At 40.9% G+C, this 22,390-nt stretch overlaps 1 protein-coding gene across 2 annotated transcripts in view; it reads right to left on the bottom strand.

Moving 5' to 3' along the window:
* IPO9 (importin 9) overlaps window positions 1-15,858 on the bottom strand; it is a 34,910-nt gene extending 19,052 nt beyond the window's left edge. The window contains exons 1-5 of one of the 2 annotated variants that reach the window (XM_056815729.1): window positions 15,603-15,740; window positions 10,297-10,407; window positions 3,195-3,256; window positions 2,887-2,973; window positions 2,355-2,556 (exon numbers count right to left, since the gene is read on the bottom strand). In XM_056815729.1, coding sequence (XP_056671707.1) covers window positions 2,355-2,415 — 61 coding nt within the window. In that variant the 5' untranslated portion in view covers window positions 2,416-2,556; window positions 2,887-2,973; window positions 3,195-3,256; window positions 10,297-10,407; window positions 15,603-15,740. Of the gene's footprint in view, window positions 1-2,354; window positions 2,557-2,886; window positions 2,974-3,194; window positions 3,257-10,296; window positions 10,408-15,602 lie in introns of both variants that reach the window. The other variant, XM_001368665.4, reaches the window with a different exon arrangement.
* Between the last annotated feature and the right edge of the window lie 6,532 nt (window positions 15,859-22,390).

Genomic DNA, 22,390 nt, shown 5'->3' with positions numbered 1-22,390 from the left:
ATTTTTCTTTGGATGATGGAGAACAAAATAATATGATGGAAGACATCCGTGTTGAAGATATTATTCTTAGTTAATAGCAATGGAGGTTCTTCAAACTCACTTGCAGCTCAAGTATACAATCTCCTTTCTCTTTTCTTAGTCTGATAAGAAGGGAGTAGTTTTGATGTTGGGAGACCATGAGGCTTTAATTCATTTCCTCAATCAGGAACTATCATGCTGTTATTATGTTTAAGATACTTAAGTAAAACTGTAGTCTGAAAGGGAACCTAGGATAACAGACAGAACTGAACCTGAGCTGAGAAAGGCTAAGGATCTATCAGTCATCTCTCCTTTGCAAAAGAGTACAGAAGAAAGAATCTCAGACAAGAAATAAGAATTCAGTACCCAGTTCAAAAGGGAGATAAATAGTCCCCCTACCCCCCATATCCTTGGTTTCCATTATCTGCAGGCAACCATGAAGGTCTGGCAGCCCTGAGCAGCAGTCTGCCATCAGCTGGAGTTTCTTCTGTTTTCATTTTCACTTTTTTTTGGGGGGGGGTGGGGGGGGAGAGGAGTATAGGGGGATGGGAGGCCGAGGAGTGCTTAGCTGAGAGGCAGGAGTGGAGAGAGAGCACATATATATGGGGCCAGAATGTATTCTTATATCCATCCATTGTAGGTCTTGGAATATATCCTCCATGGGTACAGGGGTCCTACTGTAGAGGTTTCAAAAAATAGGTAGAAATGAAATGTCTGCTTCTGGATATCAGGGACCTCACAAGATAACTACAAAATTCAGGGGAAAATAGTAACTATCATTGAAGCCACATGGCTGCTAGTAAGACTAGGTCTAGACATTAACCTAGACAAGAGTTAAAGAGGCTCTGCTCTATCAAGGGTCAGAATTCACAACTAAATGGCTGGTAGCTAAAGGCAACCAAACGAAAAACAACCAAACAGGTAAACCTAAGAGGTCAGAAGTGAGGTCAGATCTTCCAAGGGCTTGCTGTTCAAGAGAGAAGCTAAAGAGACATCCTCTGTGTCAATGCAAGATGGCCTACCCTCAAGGGAAGAATTCCTAGAGCCAGATAATGAAGTCTTTTTTCTCCTCTAGCTGATGAGAGTGAGACCCAAGCAGTTAAGAGTACTCCCAGAGGAGATGATTAGTCAGAGGTGAGTTAATTTCTAGAGACAATTCCTGACAAAAGGTTCTAGGAAAGAAGTCTGTCATTCAGAAAGCACAGCATTTTCAGCTGAAAGAACTTGAGAGTTCATGGAGTCTAACTCTCTCATACCGATAATAAAACTGGGACTCAAAAGGTAAATTGAAGGTTTAAAAGTTTGGGCATCTTCTCCAATTGGGGAATGGCAGAACAAACTGTGGTATATGTTGGTGATGGAATACTATTGTGCCCAAAGGAATAATGAACTGGAGGAATTCCATGTGAACTGGAACGACCTCCAGGAAGTGATGCAGAGTGAGCAGAACCAGGAGAACCATTATATACAGAGGCTGAAACACCATGGTACAATTGAATGTAATGGACTCTCTATTAGTAGCAATGCAGTGATCCAGAACAATTCGGAGGGATTTACGAGATTTACAAGAAAGAACACTATCCATATTCAGAGGAAAAACTGTGGGAGTAGAAATACAGAAGAAAAGCAACTGCTTGATCACATGGATTGATGGGGATATGATTGGGGATGTAGACTCTAAATGATCACCCTGGTGCAAACATCAACAATATGGCAATGGGTTTTTTATCAAGACCACATGTAAAACCCAATGGAATTGCGCACCGGCTATGGAAGGGGTGGGGGCAGGGGAGGGAAAGAATATGATTCTTGTAACCAAGGAAAAATATTCTAAATTGACTAATTAAATACAATTTTAAAAAAAGTTTAGGCATCTTTTTTAGGGTTGAAGTGATGAAAAAGGAACAAAAGAAGGGTGCTCTCTAAGCTATAATAGCCAAGGTCTATTGGTGAGATACTCACAGGTCTGTATTCTATAAATCTGGTGGTTTCTATATAGACTTATCATGACTTCTTACTTTGCTATTAAGAGTTCCTTTGCAAAAATCCCAAATGTGTGTTGGCTGAACTAAGGGGAAAAGAGATGCTTCTATATCTCATCTGTAAAAGGAAGGGAGATGAGTGTGTCCCTAGGGAGCAGGTACAATAATAGCTACAGAAGACAATAACCCAGAAAGAGTGTCTAGAACTGGGACAAATACAGAGAGAGAATCTTGGAGATGAATAAGAGTCAAGGTCAATTCTGTTTGGTGATCCCTTCCACAGGGCCCTGGGCAAATACTTCTGTTTGATTTGGAAAACGTGAACAAGACTTTGCATAGGTAAATCTTTAGTACCTGTCAGCACTCGCATGGCTCCATGAACAGCATTCAGATCTCCGCTCACCAACATCTCCATCAGCAGGTTAAAGAGTTGGGGCCAGGCCTCTGGCCAGTCCCAATGTGCAATGGCTGATACTGCATAGGCCACACTGGAACGAACCTTGCTAATTGATTCCCTCAGTCCATTGGGCAGCAGCTCTCGGATAACAACTTTTGCCTGTAAGAAATATCCTCCCTTTAGATCTAGCCCAATGTGGTTTTTCCAAGTTACATTGTGTATATCTTGAACTATACAGAATGTTTTTTAAATGCCACATGACATATGTGTCTGAAAGATCTAGATTGAGTTTGTCAAACAACTTATTAAGATATTTGCTATTTAAGTCACAACAATATTCTTCCCAATGGAACAATTCCCTCCCTCAAGTCTCTTTTGGGTCAGTTTCCAAAACTTTGCAGGGTAGAAGAGGATTTTCCATCCTAATCTCTCAAAACAGAAAGTTTCTACACACCTTCCCCCATTGCCAAACATAATAAATATACTGACCCTTTCGGTGGTTTCAGGAGGCCTGAACTTCTCTGACTGGGCACACCAGTGGGTTTCCACATACTGTTTCAAGATGACTGATGCCAACTGGAAAGGAAACAAGCTAATTCACTCCACGAAGGTTTGGATAAGGTATAAAGGGAACACACCCTCCCTCTTACTTCATACGGATTTCTGCCCACAACATGGAAGCACAGACAAATCTAATATGAAATTCTCTATGTATTTGTAAAATCAACCTTTTAGTTTCTCTTTTTTCCACAAGAAGATTCAATCATTTGAGAAAAGTAAAACCATTCTAGGCTTACCTGACGAATGGCTAATGCTCCCTGTGGATCCACAGTCAGTTCTGCTAAGTGAACTCCAAATTCTGAAAAGAAAAAAAGTTTCTCATTAGTCTAAGAGTATATAAGAAATGACATGACAACTTACTGAGAATTAACTCTGATGGCAACAAAAAGGATTTCAGTAAATAGTTTAGCCCCTCTTTTTTAGGGGTAAAAACCTGCTGCTCAGATACTTCAGCTTGAGAAAAGTAGGTTGTTCAGGAAGGAATCACCGCAAGCAATGCCAGTATGGTCTTCTGTTTCTACCACTGTACATGTAGACTTATCTCTTCTAAGGTAATAAATATTTCTAATATAAGATGACTCTAAACAGAGTATAGGAGTTAACTAAACACATGTATGCCCCCAGAGATTAGATGACTGTGCATCAGAAAGAAGCTCTGGGCATCTAGCTCTGGTTTAGAATGAAAGGATAAGTAGTTAACAAGCCTGGTCATAAAAATAGAAGTGCTCTAAAAAATCCAAGCATTTTCAGTTTGTGTTTGTGCATGGTTCTATTGGTATACAGTGAATGCTGTCCCCAAGTTTAAATGTGGACTTTATTCCCATTTGCAAAGTGACAATTATAAAAAATTTAATTGTCTGGATGGTAGAGATAGAGGAGGAAAAACTCAAAAGTGCATCACAATTTCAAGTTGGGTAACTGAGAATTAGGAGCAGGCAGCCTTTCAGACTTAGAAGGCCTTTAGTTGGAAGCCTGAGGGCTGATTACTTCTAACTAGACCCTTGAAATCCCTTGACCAGTGTTTCTGTCCACATGGTTAAAATGAGTTATTCATTAAGCACCAAAACCCCCAATAGTGGATTATGCTGCATATGTATTTAAAATGAACTATGTAGGGAGCAGCTGGATAGCTCAGTGGACTGAGAGCCAGGCCTAGAGATGGGAGGTCCTGGATTCAAATCTGGACTCAGATACTTCCCAGCTGTGTGACCCTGGGCAAGTCACTTGACCCCCATTGCCTAGCCCTTACCACTCTTCTGCCTTGGAACCAATACACAGTATTGATTCTAAGAGAGAAGGTAAGGGCCACAAAATAAATAAATAAACAAACAAACAAACAAATAAATAAATAAATGAAATGAACTATGCATTTAAAAAGTCTATATTAAAATGATTATTATACTTCTTTTGTTACATGTAGTATTTGATATCTTAATCTCAAGTAACTAGACTACTACAAAGACTAGCTAGAGGATTGAGATCTATGGTTAAAAACTTAACAATAGCTACAATTGCATTCCTATGGTACCAATCATCTCACTTTGGCAGAAAGAAGGCATTTTTTTTTTTAGCAAGAATACCACAAGAGAAAGAAATTTGAATTATTAAAGAAGTCAGTCTCCTTTTCAAGCATATACCTAGATCAGTGATGGCAAACCTATGGCATGCAGAGGGCTTTCTGAGGGCATGTGACCACTGCATCCTCCCCCCATCTCCCAGCTTGTTGCTAGAAAGGCAGAGGGAGTCTGGCAGAGCTGCTCCCCTCCCCCTTTCCACCTTGCCTGAGGGCATTTTTTCACTTCACCAGCCCCTCTGCCTAGCAGCCCAATGGGAGTGCACAGGGAGTAAGGTGGTTGGCTCACAGGTAGCAGAGCTGGAGGGGAACAGAGCTCTCCAGCCACTCTCCTCACCCCTCTACACTCACTGGGGAAATTCCTCACTTCACCCACCCAAATGCCCAATGGGAGCACTTTCTCCCTCCCTGCATAGGGAGGTAGGATGAGCCTGGCACTTGGGGGGGGGGGCACAGCACATGGTCTCTGGGGTGGGGAGGCCTGGCACTCCATCTCTAAAAGTTTTGCCATAACTGTACCAGATGATGAGAGCACACACAAAAAAGGGAAAAAAACTGGAAAAAATATTCCTTAGGCTTCTAAAACTCATTTTATTTGCTAGAAATAATCTTATCAATGTAGTCTACACATTTATGTGTCTAGTTAAGGGCTGTCATCCACATGAAGCAAACTTACCTGAGGAAGATTTTAGGCTAAAAGCCAGACATTTGGAAAATGATTTTAGACAGCTGAATTGAATGCAATTTAGAGAGAGTCCTCAGGTACCAAACGTTTAAGTCAATTTGAGCAAGAGAATAACGAGCTAGCTAAACAATAACTATGAAATCTGTCCAAAAGAATAGGAATTTTCATTGGTTTCTATACTATCTTTGAAAGTATGACAGAATTCATTATATGAATTTAAAAAATCATGTTTGAATCAGTTTGGTCCTAAAGGTGCAGATAGGTGTATCTGGTCCTAAAGGTGCAGATAGGTGTATCTGCACATTTCTGACATGCCCTGATGTGATCTCTTGTAAAATCCTTCCCAACATTACCCCCCAAACATAAGTCATTTTGGGGTGGGTCAACTTGACTCAGATTTTAATAACTCTAGAAGTGGCACAATTTTTTGGAACCATTATTATAAGGATTAGGCTTGCATTTGAGAAAAACAGGAGAACTACAGTAAGAATAAACACATTTGTCCAAAAGAAATCTGAAGACAAAACATACATGAACATTTAGGAAAAACAAAACTTTCAGTGGTAAGGAAGTCAGAAAATTGCACAGCTTTAGACTTGTTTGGTTGGAAATCAATCTCCTTGAGCTAAAGGTGAGGAGTTCTGACCAAGACAGAAGGACTACACTCTTAGATGAATATACAGGCATGACACTGTGATGAGGATAACAATGAAGCATTGTGGGAAGAAGAGCAAACTATCTGCTTTTATCCAACCATCCTGTAACTAAACAAAACAAACTACAATTAAATTTTAACATCCTAGAATACTTTCTATAAAAGGTAGAAAAAGTGGGCTTCTTTTCATCACAACCTTTCCCTTTCCCTTCCCCCAAAGGTCAAGTGCAGTTGATTATGTGAGTGCTTCACTTCAAGATACTTGTATTCAGAGACACAGCAATTATCTAAGCACTACAGAAAGCAGCCAGAGGAATGTCTTGGGTTTGGATCTCAACCCCTGCTTGTCAAGTTGCTTCCTTTCTCATGAGACTTGAGTGAGGGTAATGAGAACAGTCACTTATAGTAAGAGTCCACATTATACCAGCAATGAAAAGCCTGGTATGGGAAATAATGATGCGTATCTCCAAAACTTGGGCATTCACTGGGTTTGTGTTTATTTTAAAATATCAAGGTTGGGGAGAGGTGGGACAGCTGGGAGCTCAGTGGATTGAGAGGCAGGCCTAGAAATGGGAGGTTCTAGGTTCAAATCTGGTCTCAGACACTTCCCAGCGGTGTGACCCTGGGCAAGTCACTTAACCCCCTTTGCCTAGCCCTTACCACTCTTCTGCCTTGGAACCAATACACAGTATTGATTCCAAGATGGAAGGTAAGGGCTAAAAAAAAAATGAAATAAAATAAAATATAAATGGATTTGTAATGAAATTAAGGCCCCTATACTTAGGAAACAAGACTGTTAAAAGGTAGTCTATTTTTAAAGAACAATTGAAAGAGAAAAAAAAATCACCATTAGTTTCCTAAGAAAGACATAACTAGAAAAGAGGGAAATGGCATGGGTTTCATTAGAACCTTCAACATACCAAGAAAGAATTAAAAAATGATTTGGAAACCTAAGAAAACTAAATGATATAAACTCTTATCAGATGAGTGGGTGGGAGAATCCCAAGGGCAAATGTCAATTTTCCCATTCATTCTTTCCTTCATCACAAATCATAAATGAACCCCCCACCCTAATCCCCAACATTTTACAATGCTAGGACTATCAGCTACTACAGAATAATTAAATAGATCTATAATCTTAAGGATTTGGGAGTTCTTTCCAACCATATTGACTGCAATACATTTATGCCTGCAACTGCCTATGCCACTCTTATCCATACCCCACAAGTATCTCACATGAGGCTGGTCCAAACAACACACTAGAGCCTTTTTTTGCTTTCTGTACTCTGGTCATTCACCTATAATCTTTTTCCCCCTGCCATCTGACCACATTGTCTCTTATTATATTATTTCTCAAAGATGTCTCTTACTTCTGTTCTTCAGAATTCCTCATTGGTTAAATGTTGCAGCCTCTTCACTGCCCTCTGTGAGACACTAATTTTTAAACTCTTACATTCCATCTTAGACTCAATATTGGGTATTGATTCCAAGGCAGAGGAGCAGTAAAGGCTAGGCAATTGGGATTAAGTGACTTGCCCAGTGTCCCACAGCTAGGAAATGTCTGAACCCAGAACTTCCTGTCTGTAGGTTTTGGTCTCAATCCACTGAGACACCCAGCGGCCCTGAGTGTTAGTATTTTAAAAATGAGCCTTTGCTTTTATGGAAAGATTGGGGTCAATAAAAAATAAAAAATTCCTCATGTCAGTCCTTTCTACATGCTTCCCAGTTTATTTTTTTTCCCTCTGTTGATGGACAAGATCTATAGGGTGTATATCCAGATGCATGATAAAATATATTTTCACATGTTTCAGTATAACAGGAATTCTTCATTTACCTGCTGTTTCACCTATGTGGAATCTGAGTGATTACAGATCTCTTTCAAAAGGCTTTGCAATATTCTAGGGATTGAAGCAATTAAGATCACTGCATCACTAATCAGGAACAACTAGAGGACCCTCTTAATTCATAGGGAATCCCTTCTTTGATCTGGATTCTGTGATGACTCTCTTCTTATTTTCTCTGGCAAATAGCTGTGGCAAGCATATGTCTCTCTGTTTTAACACCCCTTTAATATTTATCAGAGGGTGGGTTTGAACAAAACGAATAGTTATTTCTGTTATGTCTTCCAAGATATCTTGAATGATTTTGATAAATGGATGGGAGACACCTTGTTGAAAAAGTGCCTATTTGGCAGCATTCTCTTCTACTAAATCAAATGCTTCTTTGTAAGTAACAAAAACAAACACAACAGGACCTTATATTCTCTACATCTTCTAGTTGGTTGTGAAATAGTAAAGATGTAGTCCATTAATGACTGTTACTTGTGAAAGTTAACATATTCCCTGATACCACTGCCTTGTGGATTACATCCATAAAAATTTGCAGATAGGAGAGCGGGTGCACAGATAGAAATTATTAATAGTCTTTAGCTACCCTTTTTGGGACATTAATAAAATCTAATTTTTTTCTATGTTGCTGTTGTTACATTTTCTTCCTCCAGATACCCTGTATTTCAGTTTCTTAATGCCCTTATAACTAACTGTGACATTGCCAGAATGAGCTAGATATCTCTAGAGATATCTGGTTCAATCTTACAGCTTTCCTTTCTCATTTTCTTTACTGCTCTTTCTACCTTCCCTTTAAATACAATTAGGAATGTGTAATTAGTGCCCAAGTGTGGTGATTCCACCCTCTCTGATTAAGAAGTTTGTTTTCTGCAAATCTTTTCCTGTTTGTTAAAATATTAGTTTTTAATATTAAAAAATGAATTATATATACATGTATAATCTTAAGGTTTGTAAAGTACTCTACATCCATTATCTCATCTGATACACCCAACCACCTTATAAAGTAAAGCACTACAGGAATTATTATCCCCATTTTACAGATGAGGGAACTAAGGTCCAGAGAGAATAAGTAACTCTTCCAGATTCTCACAGCTTGAATGTGCCAGGCAGGATCAGGACCCAAGATTCCTTGACTGAGGTTCAGGGAGTGAACTTTCTACTCTACTATATACTTCTCAGTAACTGAGTGAATCCTAGTGACTAATTATGCAGACAGGGCTCTAAGGAAGAATCACAGAAGCAGCAGCCCAGTATGCTGGAAAGCCCACTGGAATTAGTCCAATGCCCTAGCCTTTGGCTTTGCTAGCCCAATTCAACAAACATTTACTAAATACTTATTGTGTTCGGAGCATTTTACATCTATGTACTTGAGATGGTTTACCAATATAATGAGGATAACCTCAGGGTTATCACGAGCAGAATGTTTGGAAATTACAAAGTAATCTCTAACTATGCTTTATTGTTATTGTTACATAGTTATCTTCTTGGGTGTCTCCTCAGCTCTGCAAAACAAAACCTGGGCATGGAGAATTTAAAGGATTAGCTTAAAAACTTTAAGTTCTCTTAAATAATGAAACCAGGAATAAATGCAACATGCCTTTTCCACATTATTTTAAAACATGCTCCTGCTCACTGGAGATTCCTATTAAAAGAGATAAAATAAAGCTTATAGGTACTAGCTAACCAGAGCCCATAGTGTTTTCTAGAGGGACTGTTACAACTAAAGCAAACCGTAGAAATAATGGCACCAGGATTTTTTATTTTAAAGTTACTGATCTGTATTTATGTCAATGGAATTACTTGAAGGTAGGAAAAAAGGATATAGAAATGCCTCTCTATCCCTGGCAAGGGGGGGGTCACATCTAAGGCTAGTATACAGTGCTATTTGTCTGACTTTCAGTCCTTTAGCAATCAAGATTAAAATGTGGTTTGAACTATATCAAATTACTGAATTAAAAGAGAACATTCCCAATTGGGTTGGATGGAATTAAGGAGCTTGATTATCTTGAGTAAATTCTGCTAGGTTGAAATGAGAATAGCACCAATCTGCTAGTTTTGGTTTCAACACTGACCCGAGGCTTCATTTACAGCTTTTATCAACACACTGACTCACAGTTCTTCCTCTCAATCTCCTTTCCTTAATCTCTCTTTAAAAACTGTCCTTTGTCATCTCTCAAACTCCTTGTCTCTTTAATCACTTTCTAGTCAGTCTTGTCATCCATATTGCCACTTCTCTCCTTTCCCCACTACCTGGCAAATACATTCCATTTAAATATTTATTTATAAAGGAAAGGGCAAAGGAGAGAATGGAAGAGGATAAGGTGGAGGACAAATTAAGAAACACTATTGGCCTTCAGGGTCTATCAGAGACATAGGCCTGGGTAGTACTTTGACAATCAGAGTTTTAGTCAACTACTGGCGGGAGAAATTGTACAAGGGCTTAGATAAGGGAAGAAGGGGCTAGGGGTGGGGAGTTCTAAGCAGAGTCCTAGAGTAGCTCCATCTTTCCCATAGGGGCTAGGAAGCAGGGGCACCACAAAACCACAGCTGAAAGGAAAAAGAAAACTCCACCACTGGCCTTTCTCCGAGCGAGGCCGCCTTCCGCTCGGCTCGGTGCCCGCCACATGCCCAGGAGTGCGTCTGGATCCTTGAGGGGCTCCCTTCGCAGGAGGACAATGCTTACGCTACACTGCAAGAGAGCCAGAAAAGTGCCCATGAAAACCAGAAAGCAAATGCTCAACCGGCAGGGATCATCTCTCTAGGCAGCTAAGATAGGGAAATCAATACTCCAGTATCTTGAGCACCAACTAAGAGCCAGGAGAAGTGAGGGAGAGCTATTTCCACCCCCTCAATGGCCCCCAATATTATGGTGGTAGATAGTACAGGGGAAGGAAAGAAAGAATTCAACCTTGTGAAGCATTAGGGACCGATGACTAATAAGGAATCAAGACAGAAATGACCAACAGATCACAAGGAAAAGGCTACAACCTTTCTGATAGAAGAAAACCACCGAAAGAAATATGGGAAAGATGATCAGTCTACATAATGAAGGCTATGCTTTTATGATTTAGAGAGTCAGTGTTTGCGATGGCAAGAAAGATTCTCCATTCAATTTTGTTGGGATGATAGCTTTAGAGAAGAATGGAGAAAATAGGATAGGAATGAATTAAGACCTAAAAGAAACCAGCTAAGTTGACTTAAAGCCCAAAGAGGATGATATCCTCTCAACCTTGCCAACAGAGTGGAAGAGTCAATATAGTCTAGTGGAGAACATGAGATTAAGAGTACAATTAAGACAACCTTGTGAGCTCACAATTTCTCAGTATCCATAGATACCACGTCATTAAGAGAAACACAATCACAGCTATGAAAGTGTATTGGTTTTCTGAGAAACGTCTAATTCTATTAAGTTTCACTGACAGAACTCAAAATTTTAGTGATCTTAGGGAAGCTACTTGTTCCAGAAATATCAGCTGAGCTCTTATGCAGCACAGGACCTACTGAACTCTTTAGTCAGAGTGAAGAATGATTCTTCCAACAGAATTTCCTTCTGTGATTCATTCAGTTATATAGGCTTTAACTGAAATACTTTGACTGATCTGGTAGGCCTTCTTCAATCCAAGGAAATAAAGGAACAGAGCAGCATACTTGGCCCAGTAAAATCTTCCCAGAATACCTAACTCCCTAGATGTGTTGTAGGTTGTGAAGTTAGCTCAAATGAAACATGGTTATGGGGGCTGGGGCAGTTATTTCTTCCATATAGGAACTATCTCAGCTTGGAGGCCTCAGAATTACGTCCCACTCTGGAAAATTAGGCAACTAACTATATGAAAGCTGTTTCCCTGGAAATGATAGGAGGCAGGTTAAAAGACCACAATATGCTTTGGGCTCCAGCAGTTGGCATTCCTTGAGAAGCATTTCACTGAATTTAATCTAAAAAGCATTATTAAGCACCTACTATATGTAAGTCACTGTATTGATGTTAGGAATACAAAGATGGAAGGGAAAAAATATCAACAACTAAAGAGATCAGGAAAAAATTTCCCATAGATGATATATGAGTTAGCTTTCATGGAAAAAGAGAGGCAGCTTGTGAAAAGGAACAGAGGTGGGAGATAATAGTGCTGAGTTAGGGAAACATTAAGTAGGACACTTAGGACTAAAATGGGGGAATGCATGATCATAAGTTCATAGATTTAGAAATAGAAGGGGCCTTAGAATTCAACTGCTTCATTTTATAAATTAGGAAACAGGCATAGAGACACCAAATGACTCATCCAGGGTCACAATGCTATTAAGCCTTTGAATCCAGGTTTTCTTAATTCCAAGGCCAGTGCCTCTATTAAATCTGTCAAACTGCCTCTTAGCAAGGTGCTTGAAGATACATAAAAGGAAGTAACACGGGGAAAAGAAAACAAGCCCAGAAAGATAGGCAGAAGTCGTGTTGTGAACAGTTTTAAATGTTCAACTGACAAGTTTGTTTTTTATTCTAGAGGCAGCAGGGAGCCACTGAAGGTTCTCAAGCAAGGACAGTGGTAGACAGAATTATATTCTAAAACTACTTTTCCCATTACATGGAAGGTAGATTGGAAAGAGGAGAGACTGAAAGTGAGCACACTAATTAGAATGCTACTATAATAGTCTAAACAAGAGATGATGAGGTTCTGAAAAAGGGTGATGGCTCTGAATGGAAAAATGGGGGCGGGATTTGAAAAATAGTGTGGAGATATAATTACCAAGACTTGACAACTTATTGGCTAAGAGGTGAGATGATGAGGAGAGGCTGAAGAATTGAATTAATTACACATTAGGAGGCTAGATGGATGTTGAAGCCCCAATACCAATAGGCAAATCTGAAGGAAGAATAGGTTTGGGGGAAAGGGAATGAATTGAAAATCCTACTTACTCACTCATCATCTGAATAGCTGACAAAAGTGGCCAATAACTTTTCCTAACATTGAAATGGAATTCAGTGAACCACAGCACAATATTAGGGAGCCTTATTGTGTGTGTGTGTGTGTGGGGGGGGTGTGTGTGTGTGTGTGAGAGAGAGAGAGAGAGAGAGAGAGAAGATTTAATATGGTGGGGCTCCTGGAAGCTCAGGAAGGCAGAGAATATCAAAAGTGAAGTGGCTGTGAGCAAGTTCAAGAACCAGACTTTAATCGAAGAGGCAACATAATGATTGGCATAAAAGTTATCTAAGAGGACAAAGGGACTGAAAAAAAACCTGAGACATACCTGTTCTGAGCTTTTACTTGATCTAATAATTTGTGGGGAGGGAGAGGGAAGAGGAGAAAGAAAACTCCTGTAGAGGCAGAAAAAGATCAAAGGACCTGAACTCAAAAGGTAACTAATTTCTAGATTATACTGTAAGATCACTAAAGTTCTAAGGAAAACTGTTAACCCGTTTTTCAGGGCAGAAGACAAGAATCCTTGTGCACTGTTATGACAGAAATAACAGCATTCTGAAGCATCTTCAGAGGGATACTATTTGAAAGAACTGTTTCTCACTTCAGACCTTCAACTGATTGATAGAAACAGAGGATCTTTGAGCTATCCTTTTCATTACTGCGACCCCCACATACTTGGCTATATCATAGACTTGAGCAGTCAGGTGCTATCTGCTTACTCAGAAGAGGGCAATGATAAACAGGTAACAAAGTATTGGCTCAAGTTGAGCAGATCAACCAATTACAAAACTGGCATAGAGTGAACATTCTGAGATATCTGGATTATATGGCAAAGTGGTTTGCTCCAATGCCAGCAGTGGTTGGGAAAGGAGAGACAGGATCCTGAGTTTTAAGAAAGGGTACAGTTTTTCTACCACCAGTCTTTTTTCCAAAGAAGGTACACCAAGAACTATGACAAAAGCGGAATTTGCCTTCTTGTTTCTGAGTTTGAAGGATAAAAAACAAAATAGTTCATTTTAAAAACAGTTCCCAAAAGAATACAAGCCACTTTCCATAGCTCCACCTGTGCCACATCTCCAGGTAGTCTAAACATCTAAGCCATATACCACACTGCCATTAGACACAACAATAATAGGTCACATCCTATAAAACCATCATGCCTTTTTTCATAGCACCTTCCTATCAAATTGTACAGAAAATAACTTTAGTACCACTGAAGACATCTGAATTTTGTTCCAAGTACCAAAGCAACAGGAAGTGGAGGGCTAATGCTTTAAAATGATTTTGATAGTTTAAGAGCAATTCTGTTCAATTAAGACCTTTTTGAGGGTGCCATAGTTGGACAGATTAAGACCCCAATGGAGTTGTTGGACATTTTAACATATGTTTATGAGGAAGGGTTCAAGTCATACACGGGGCATCACAAGCAACAGAAAAGTCATTCGTAGAGGTACCGGTTCTGACCAATGGTAACTTGGCCCTAAATGTTCAAAGAAAAACCTAGTTTCCTTGCTTTGAAAACACAGGACAGTAAAAACAGTAATGGGGTTAAGTGACTTGCCCAGGGTCACACAGCTAGGAAGTGTCTGAGGCTCCATTTGAACGAAGGACCTCCTGTTTCTAGGCCTGGTTCTCAATCCACTGAGCCAACTAGGTGCCTCCTCAATTGGCTTTTAAGTAGAGTTCAAATCCTACTATCTTCCCCAATACCAACAAAGAAAGAAATATCCCATTAAAACCCCCCAAACAAACAAACTAATGGAAATAATGCTTAAAATACTTGTTTCCAAAGGCTGAAACTACAACTCCTCATTTTCTAAGTCTACTGGCAACAAACTTAAAGGCCATCTGTTTCTCCTTGTCTGAGAGAAGAGTCTAACCAGTTGTGACATCAAATAGATACCAAACTAAAAAAAATATTTCATCGAGCTTTCCCAATACAGATCCAGTGCCTATGAAAAACTAAAGCCTATAATGGAGCGCTACTTATACTGCTTATCAATTGGTATGGGAACCATCATAAAGGTTCTCTATGTGAATACATAGCTTTCACCCTGTTGAGCTATCCTACTACTCCCTGGTGGTTCTCAGGAGCCCTCAGCTAAAGGCTAGATTTTCCCATTGGCTAGTTCTTAGAAAAAATTCCGAGGAATCCTCTAACCCTGATATTCTGGAAGAGATGCTACACTAAATGTGTTTGATTTTTTGTATAGGTTTTTCAATATTATTATATCCACCACCCGGCTAAGGTACTAACCATGTGTGTATGTATGTGTGTGTGTATATATGTGTATATATATATGTGTGTGTGTACATATATATACACTCAAGAGATTATTTCTACCCCCTTCTACTGAGTATGGTTTCAAGCTCAAAATGCCTCTTTGTCAAACTGGCTAGACATCCTGATGGCAGGCACAATAGAACCAGTCGATAGGAAATTAACAGAGCCTCTGGAACCCTCGTTTTAAGCCTGGCATTTGAACCAGGGCTATTTTTAAGTTCTCTGCCTTCCCCACTCGAGTGAAGGTCTTTATGAGCAATAAACGAGTATCCCAGAGGGCGGGGGATTCAGAGAAGGTGTTCCTAGGACCAGACTTCAGAAATAAGCATGCCAACGTTAAAAATGGATGCTAATCACACGGGGAGTCGGGACAGGAAAGGGGCTTCCCGGCTGGATGGTGTGCATCAATCAGGACTCCAGCTCCAGAAGCATCCCGTGGGTAGGGGAAGGGACAGGGTCGGGGGGCAACTTATTTAATTTCCTCCGCAGGAATTGGGGGGACATCGCCCATGGTCCGTGTGCTTCGAATCCTGTCACAGCAGCGCAGGCCCCGCAGACGGCGGCCTGGCCCTTGACACCTTCCGAGATCACTTGCTCCCCTCCGCAGACAGACATCCCGCCTCCCGGGGGTCCCGCACGCCCCGTGCCGGGCCCCTCCCGAGGCGGGCGGGCTACGCCGGCCTCACTCACCCTCCGTCACCTCCAGCACCTTAATCTGCTCCTCGGCAGCCGCCCGCACCTCCTGCACCGGGGATAGGATTCCCGTGAGCGTTTCCACCAGCGCCTCTTTCAAGCCCTGCGCCACTGGCCCCGGCAGCCCAGAGCCCGCGCCCGCCGCCGCCGCCATCTTTCCGACCGCCCGCCCGCTGCCTCGCTGCCTCGCTGCCTGCCTGCCAGCCAGCCAGCCAGCCAGCGCCGCGGCCACTCCTCCCGCCGCCGGGACCCGCCACCGGCACGACGGCTCCCGCGCGCGGCCAATCCGCGAAGCCGCACATGCGCATCGCGGAGGCGAGCAGAGGTTGAGGGCAGGACTTGAGAGGTCTGACAGAGCCGAAGCCTCTGAACACAGCGCCTCCTGTGGTCAAGAGGTTTTTTTTTTTCTTTTTCTCGGAGAGGTTGTGCCTAGTGTAGTTGGGACGAACCTTGCTCAAAAATTCTAATAAGGATTTTCCAAAGGTTACACCTAAGAGAGCAGCTACACTGATAATAAATGGTCCGTCTCTGCTGCCTCCTCCATCCCATAATTGAGATGTGTGTACAGTGCCTAACACAGTGCTTAGCACATAGAAACCAGAAAATTTAAATGCTGTTTATGTGCTAATAAATGCCAGTTGTTGTTGTTGTTAGTATTTATTTATTTATTATTATTGGGACAGCTAGGTGGCTAGAAAGCCAGGCCTGGAGTCAGGAAGACCTGGGTTCAAATCTCTTCCCAGACACCACCCAGCTGTGTGATCCTGGGCAAGTCACTTAACCCCTATTGTCTAGTCTTTCCTGCTCTTCTGCCCTGGGAAATTGACTTATTCACTCCCTGTCATCCCTGACACCCTCTATATTGTTTTGTTGATTGTCTAGATTTAAGAAAGTAATGGATCTGGTCTCAGACACTCCCTAGTTGTGTGACCCTGAACAAGTCACTTAACCCCCATTGCCTAGCTCTTACTGATCTTCTGCCTTGAAACCAATACACAGTATAGATTCTAAAATGGAAGGTAAGGATTAAAAAGGAGAAAACATTATATAGATTAAATTTAAATGTTGGTTAAAGTTTTTAAAATCTACATGAAAAATATTGGTTAAATAATAAAATAATAATGTAGAGCAAACTTAGAAATGTGTCCTGATTACATTCTCTCCCCCAGCCCCAACCTGTTGTTAAGCATTTTCCAGCACACACTTGCCAAGGTGGCATATGGCAGCTTTGGGGTGGGCCACAGAGAGAGCTCTGAAATCAGGAGCACTCCAAATCAAATCGAGCCTACAGCCCTTACCAGTTGTGTGGTCCTAGGCACATCACTTCACCTTTGTCTGCCTCACCTGCCTCATTTGTGAAATGGGAGTCATAATAGCATTACCTCCCCGTCGTTGTGATAAGGATCAAATGAGATATTTGTACAGAGGGCAAGCCAAAGTTTAATGAAGAGAAGTTATGAAAAAACAAATCTAAGCTTGATGTAGGTTTAAAAAATTATTATTATTAAAAACCCTTACCTTCCTTCTTAGGATCAATGCTGTGTATTGGTTCTAAGGGAGAAGAGCTGGGCATTGGAGGCTAAGGGACTTGCACACAGCCGACAGCCGGGATGTGTCTGTGGTCAAATTTAAACCCAGGATCATCTTGTCTCCAGTCTTGACTCTCAATCCACTGAGCCACCCAGCTGCTCTTTAGGCTTGAAGATGGGGGGGGGGGGGGCGGGCATCTCCTAGTACTTAAAGTTATTCCCCACTGGAATGGGCTGCCTCCGGGTGCCATGGGGTTTTCCTTCACTGGAAGTCTCTAAGCAATGACTGCATGACCACTTTGGGGGAAGGTTATTGTGAGGATCAAATGAGATAATATTTGCAAAACACTTGGTAAACCTTTGAGCACTATGGAAATGCTAGTTGGCATCATCCTCATTTGTATTATTATTATTATTATTATTACACATTCTTATTCTGTGGACGAGGTGGATTGTGAGGACTTTCCCAGCTGTGAGAGTCTGTGAAATCTATCACACAGATCTGATTGCCTGAGTTTAGTGATTTTTTTCATTTTTAAATTTAATTTTTAATTTAAAAATTTTTAATTTTAATTTAAAAAATTTTAAATTAAAAAGTAATTCAATTAAAAATGTTCCCCCATGGTTACATGATTCTTGTTGTCTCCTTCCCTCCATCCTGCCCCTCTCCCAGAGTTGACAAGCAATTCCATTGGGTTATGCATGTATTATCTTTAGAGATATTTGGGCAGTAGAACACTGTCGGGAGAGAGGAAGAAGGAAAGGAGATGACTGGGGTCTGCTATGGGGGCACAGGCAGAAGGGGAGATGCTGGGATCAGGTTCCCTGCTCTAATCTGCTTCCTCCTTTCTTCACCTAAGAGACAGAGGCTGAAACGCCAGCTCTCAAGGAACCCAATAGGAAAGAGGAGGCTACAGTTAATTGATTTATAGTCCCAGCCTGGATTAGCACAATCTGTAAACTGGAATGTGGCAGGCAAAGACTTAATGCTTTGGTGTATTATTTAACAGCACTAGTCAACTAAAATGACTGTTTCATTAATAAACCAATAGCAAGTGTTGTCTAAATTAGTCTTTTTTTTTTTTAATAACACCCTAACTTCCTTCTTGGAATCAACACTGTGTATTGGTTCCAAGGCAGAAGTGTGGTAAGGGCTAGGCAATGGGTGTTAAGTGACTTGCCTAGGGTCACACAGCTGGGAAGTGTTGAGGTCAAATTTGAACCCAGGACCTTCCATCTCTAGGGTTGGCTCTCAGTCCACTGAGCCACCCAGTTGTCTCCCAAATTAAAGTATTTTAAAGAAGTTTTTTATATTAATATGATAAAAAAGGAAATGATGAGAGTGAATCAAAGGATTTAGAACAGGAATGAATTTCAGATTCAATATAAAATATCTCCCTCATTTTACAAATAGGTCAAATGACTAGGCAAAAGTTACACAGGCAGGAAGCTGAAGAATCAGGATTTGAATACAAGTATTTTAACTCCAAATCCATTTTGTTGCCTTTAACTTAATCCCATTAAAGTGAAAATTATGTGAACAAATGGGCTATTAATATTTGTTCATCTTTATGAAAGTTATCGGTGAAAATCACCAAGCTACCAGGCTACCATGATCCTGGGTAGATAAGAAAATGAGTTCAAAGACTGTGCAAGGAAGCAGCTAGGTTGCACCATAGATAGAGTGCCAGGCCTAGAGTGGAAAGGACCTGGGTTCAAATCTAGCCTTAGATTTCTCTAGTTCTCTAGTTGTGTGACCCTGGGCAAGTCACTTAACCCCATTTGTCTAACCCTTGGTATTCTTGTCTCAGAATCAATGCTTAGCATTGATTTTAAGAAGGTAAGAGTTTAATAATAATTTTTAAAACACTGCAAAAGACATGAGAAGTACATAAAAACTACCCCACCCAGGAATATAAAAATAAATATTAATCTTAATGAGATAATAATAATGGCTAGTATTTATGTTTCACTTTAAGGTTAGCAAAGCCCTTTACAAATATTTTCTCTCACAGCAACCCTGGGAGGTAGGTGCTATTATTATCTTCTCCATTTTACAGATTGGGGAACTGAGGCAGATTTTCACTGATGAGAGAATCTAGGGCTGAATTTGAACTTGAGTTTTCCTCCTGACTCCAGGTTCATTTACACTTTTTAAAATCTATTGTGCCACTTATATGAAAGAGGATCTGCTAACTCTAAATCATCATATCACAAATGGACTTGAGCAAACCCTACTGGGTGCTTTCTGTATGGACCTAGTATGAATTCATCCATAAAAGTCTGGAGGTCTTTGTGGATGGTGAGCTCAGCAGAGCCAATAGAATCATAAATGATATGTTGGAAAAGACCTTAGAAGTCATCTATATCAGAGACGGCAAGTTTGGGCAACACAGGCAGCTGACAACACTCTCTAGGGTAGCGTAAACCAGATTAAAATGGGAAATATTTAATAGAATAAATAAAAATTCCATAGGACAAAGATAGTGTTACTACGTAGTTTTCTATGTCAGTGTGTGTAGCCTTTTAGTGGCCCATTTTTATTTGAGTTTGATCCCATTGATCGAATCTGAAACTTCATCTGAATACCGAGGAAACTCAAAGAAGCTGAGACTTGCCCAGGTTTTTTTAAAACCTTACCTTCCATTTTGGAGTCAACATTGTGTATTGGTTCCAAGGCAAGGTGACTTGGCTAGGGTCACACAGCTAAGAAGTGTCTTTTGAGGCCATATTTGAACCTAGAACTTCCTGACTCCAAGCTTGACTCTTTATCCACTGAGCGACCCAGCTGCACCCAATACATAGAGTCCTTTTGTTGTTATTGTTGAGTCATTTTCAGTCATGTCTGATACTTCATAACCCCATTTGGGGTTTCTTGGCAAAGATACTGGTGTGATCTCCCATTTCCTTCTCTAGCTCATTTTACAGGTGAGGAAACTGAGGCAAATGGGGTGAAGTGACTTGTCCAGGATCACTCAGCTAGTAAGTATGAGGGACTGGATTTGAACTCAAGAGATGAGACTTCCTGACTCCAGGTCTGATGTGCCACCTAGTTGCCCCCCATGCTCCTTCCTTTGCTGATGTAAATTTAGGCAGTGTTGGGAGGTCTAGTATCCCAGGAATAAAGAGTTGATGGCCCACCTGTATCCTGCTTTAGTCAGGCCACATCTGCAGTACTGTAGTCAATTCTGGGCACCGCATTTTAGGAAGGAGTGTCCCAAAGAAGGTGATGGAGGAAGACTCCAACATGCTGGAAGGAACTGGAGATGGAGAGTCTATAAAGCAGAGAAACCTATTCTGAAGTCTTTAAAAAGCTACCATGTAGAGGGATTAGATTCCTTCTGCTTGGTTCTAGAGAGCAGAACAATGAGTGATGAACAATGTGACAAAGCAAATGTTACAAAGAGGCAAATTTAGGACTCTTAAAAATTAGACCTATTAGGAGTAGCTAGGTTGCTCAGTGGATAGAGCCTGGTATGGACAGGAGGTTCTGGGTTCAAATGTGACCCTAGACCCTTGCCAGCTGTGTGACTCTGACCAAGTCACTTAACCCCTATTTCCTAGCCCTTACTGCTCTTCTACCTTGGAACCAATACTTAGTATCAACTCTAAGACAGAAAATAAAGGTTTAAAAAAAATTAGACTTATCCTCAAGTGGAATGGGTACCCTTGAGAGGAAATGGCTTGTTTTCCTTTTTCCTGGATATCTTCAAGCAAAGGCTGAGTGACTATTTGCTAGGTATACTATAGAGAGGATTCTTGTTCCAGTATAAATTAGATGGAGATAACCTCTAAGGACACTTCCCAGTCTGAGCCTCTACACAGAGGATTCCATTCCTCCCCTTTTCTAGGGGTTGACTCCCTTGTAGGAGTTCACTACTAGTGATTCTGTGTCCATATATGAAAATGATTTAGTACCCATCTGTCTAGGGACCTGTAGACATACTAGCATGGAGAAACCTTCTTGTCTAGCTAATAAATCTTTAAACATTAGAAATCTGAGTCTGTTTATAGGTTGTTCTAATTGGCTCCTTCTTTGGTCTTAGTATATTTATAGTGGTAATATTGCCTAATTTTGTTGATATGATAACAGCTGAAGCAGGACTTTTGGGCCCCAAAGGGCAGCTGTGTCTGAATCCAAGGAGGGATCCAATCCCCTCATCCCTAGTATATTCTGGATCAGTTTAAGATGGAAATTCATCTACCTGGGAGTATGGGAGAAATTTTATTTAGGAAGATTGCCTCTGGAAACACCGTGGGCCAAGAGGGTTTTCATTTGGAGTTTTGTGTATTTGGAACAAGAAAAAGCAGAATCCCATGTAGCAGGATGCGTGAACAGTCTTCAGGGAAGGGAGGCAAAAATACAGGAAGTTGGAAGAGTGTATTCTGGTGGCAGTGAAGTGTTGGAGGATAATTAGAGGAAAGAGGAAGAGTTTCTCAGAAACTAAATAAGGAGGCTAAATGCTTTGGATAAGTGAAGAGAAAATTTCATATCTCACAGGTCACTGTTGCTAGTTCCTTGTCCATCTTTTAGAAATGAGTCCTGAATTGTGTCACAGAGGCTGGGTCATCTCTGAGTACCCTTTGCTCCCTGCTTCAATGACTTAAAATTCGTTGGTTACTATTTCCCTCCAATCTGCCTAGCATAAGTGGGCAGTGTTGCTGTGGCAATTTTGTAATAGACGGGAAAAGACCCCATTGTCTAACAGAGTGTGGAAGGGGAACGGTATTTCCCTTTCATGGCTGGTTATGGGGAAGTGAACTCCATTAAGACACACCCTTGTTTTATAGTGTATCTGTTTTCAAGGAGAAAAGTTAAGGACATTCAAAAGCTTGTGGGTTTTCTTGAGGGAAGTGGGCATTCAAAGAGCAATGGGATTCTCAGTCCAGATGCTTTAAATTTCAAAGGAGGAATCATGGTAGATTTCATGTTTATGCCCAACAGAGGATCCCCATTCATTGAGACTCATCTCACACAGACAGTTGGGCTCATCCATTTGGTTACTAAGATGAGGCATTTCTAGTCAGTTCAGTTTACCTAGAAACCTTGGGGAACTATATAACAAGCCAAGTCAAACAACTTTCTTGAATTCTTATATGACGACCCAAAGAAGGAATAGGTTGAATGATAACGAGAGAGAGAGAGAGAGAGAGAGAGAGAGAGAGAGAGAGAGAGAGAGAGAGAGAGAGAGAGAGAGAGAGAGAGAGAAATAGAGAGAGAGAGATTATGGAGGTAAGAGAGCTAGACACCCATTG

Source organism: Monodelphis domestica, chromosome 2, assembly GCF_027887165.1.
Source record: "Monodelphis domestica isolate mMonDom1 chromosome 2, mMonDom1.pri, whole genome shotgun sequence".
NCBI lineage: Eukaryota > Metazoa > Chordata > Mammalia > Didelphimorphia > Didelphidae > Monodelphis > Monodelphis domestica.
Note: the sequence above shows the minus strand (reverse complement) of the source record. Positions and strands in the feature narration are given on the sequence as shown.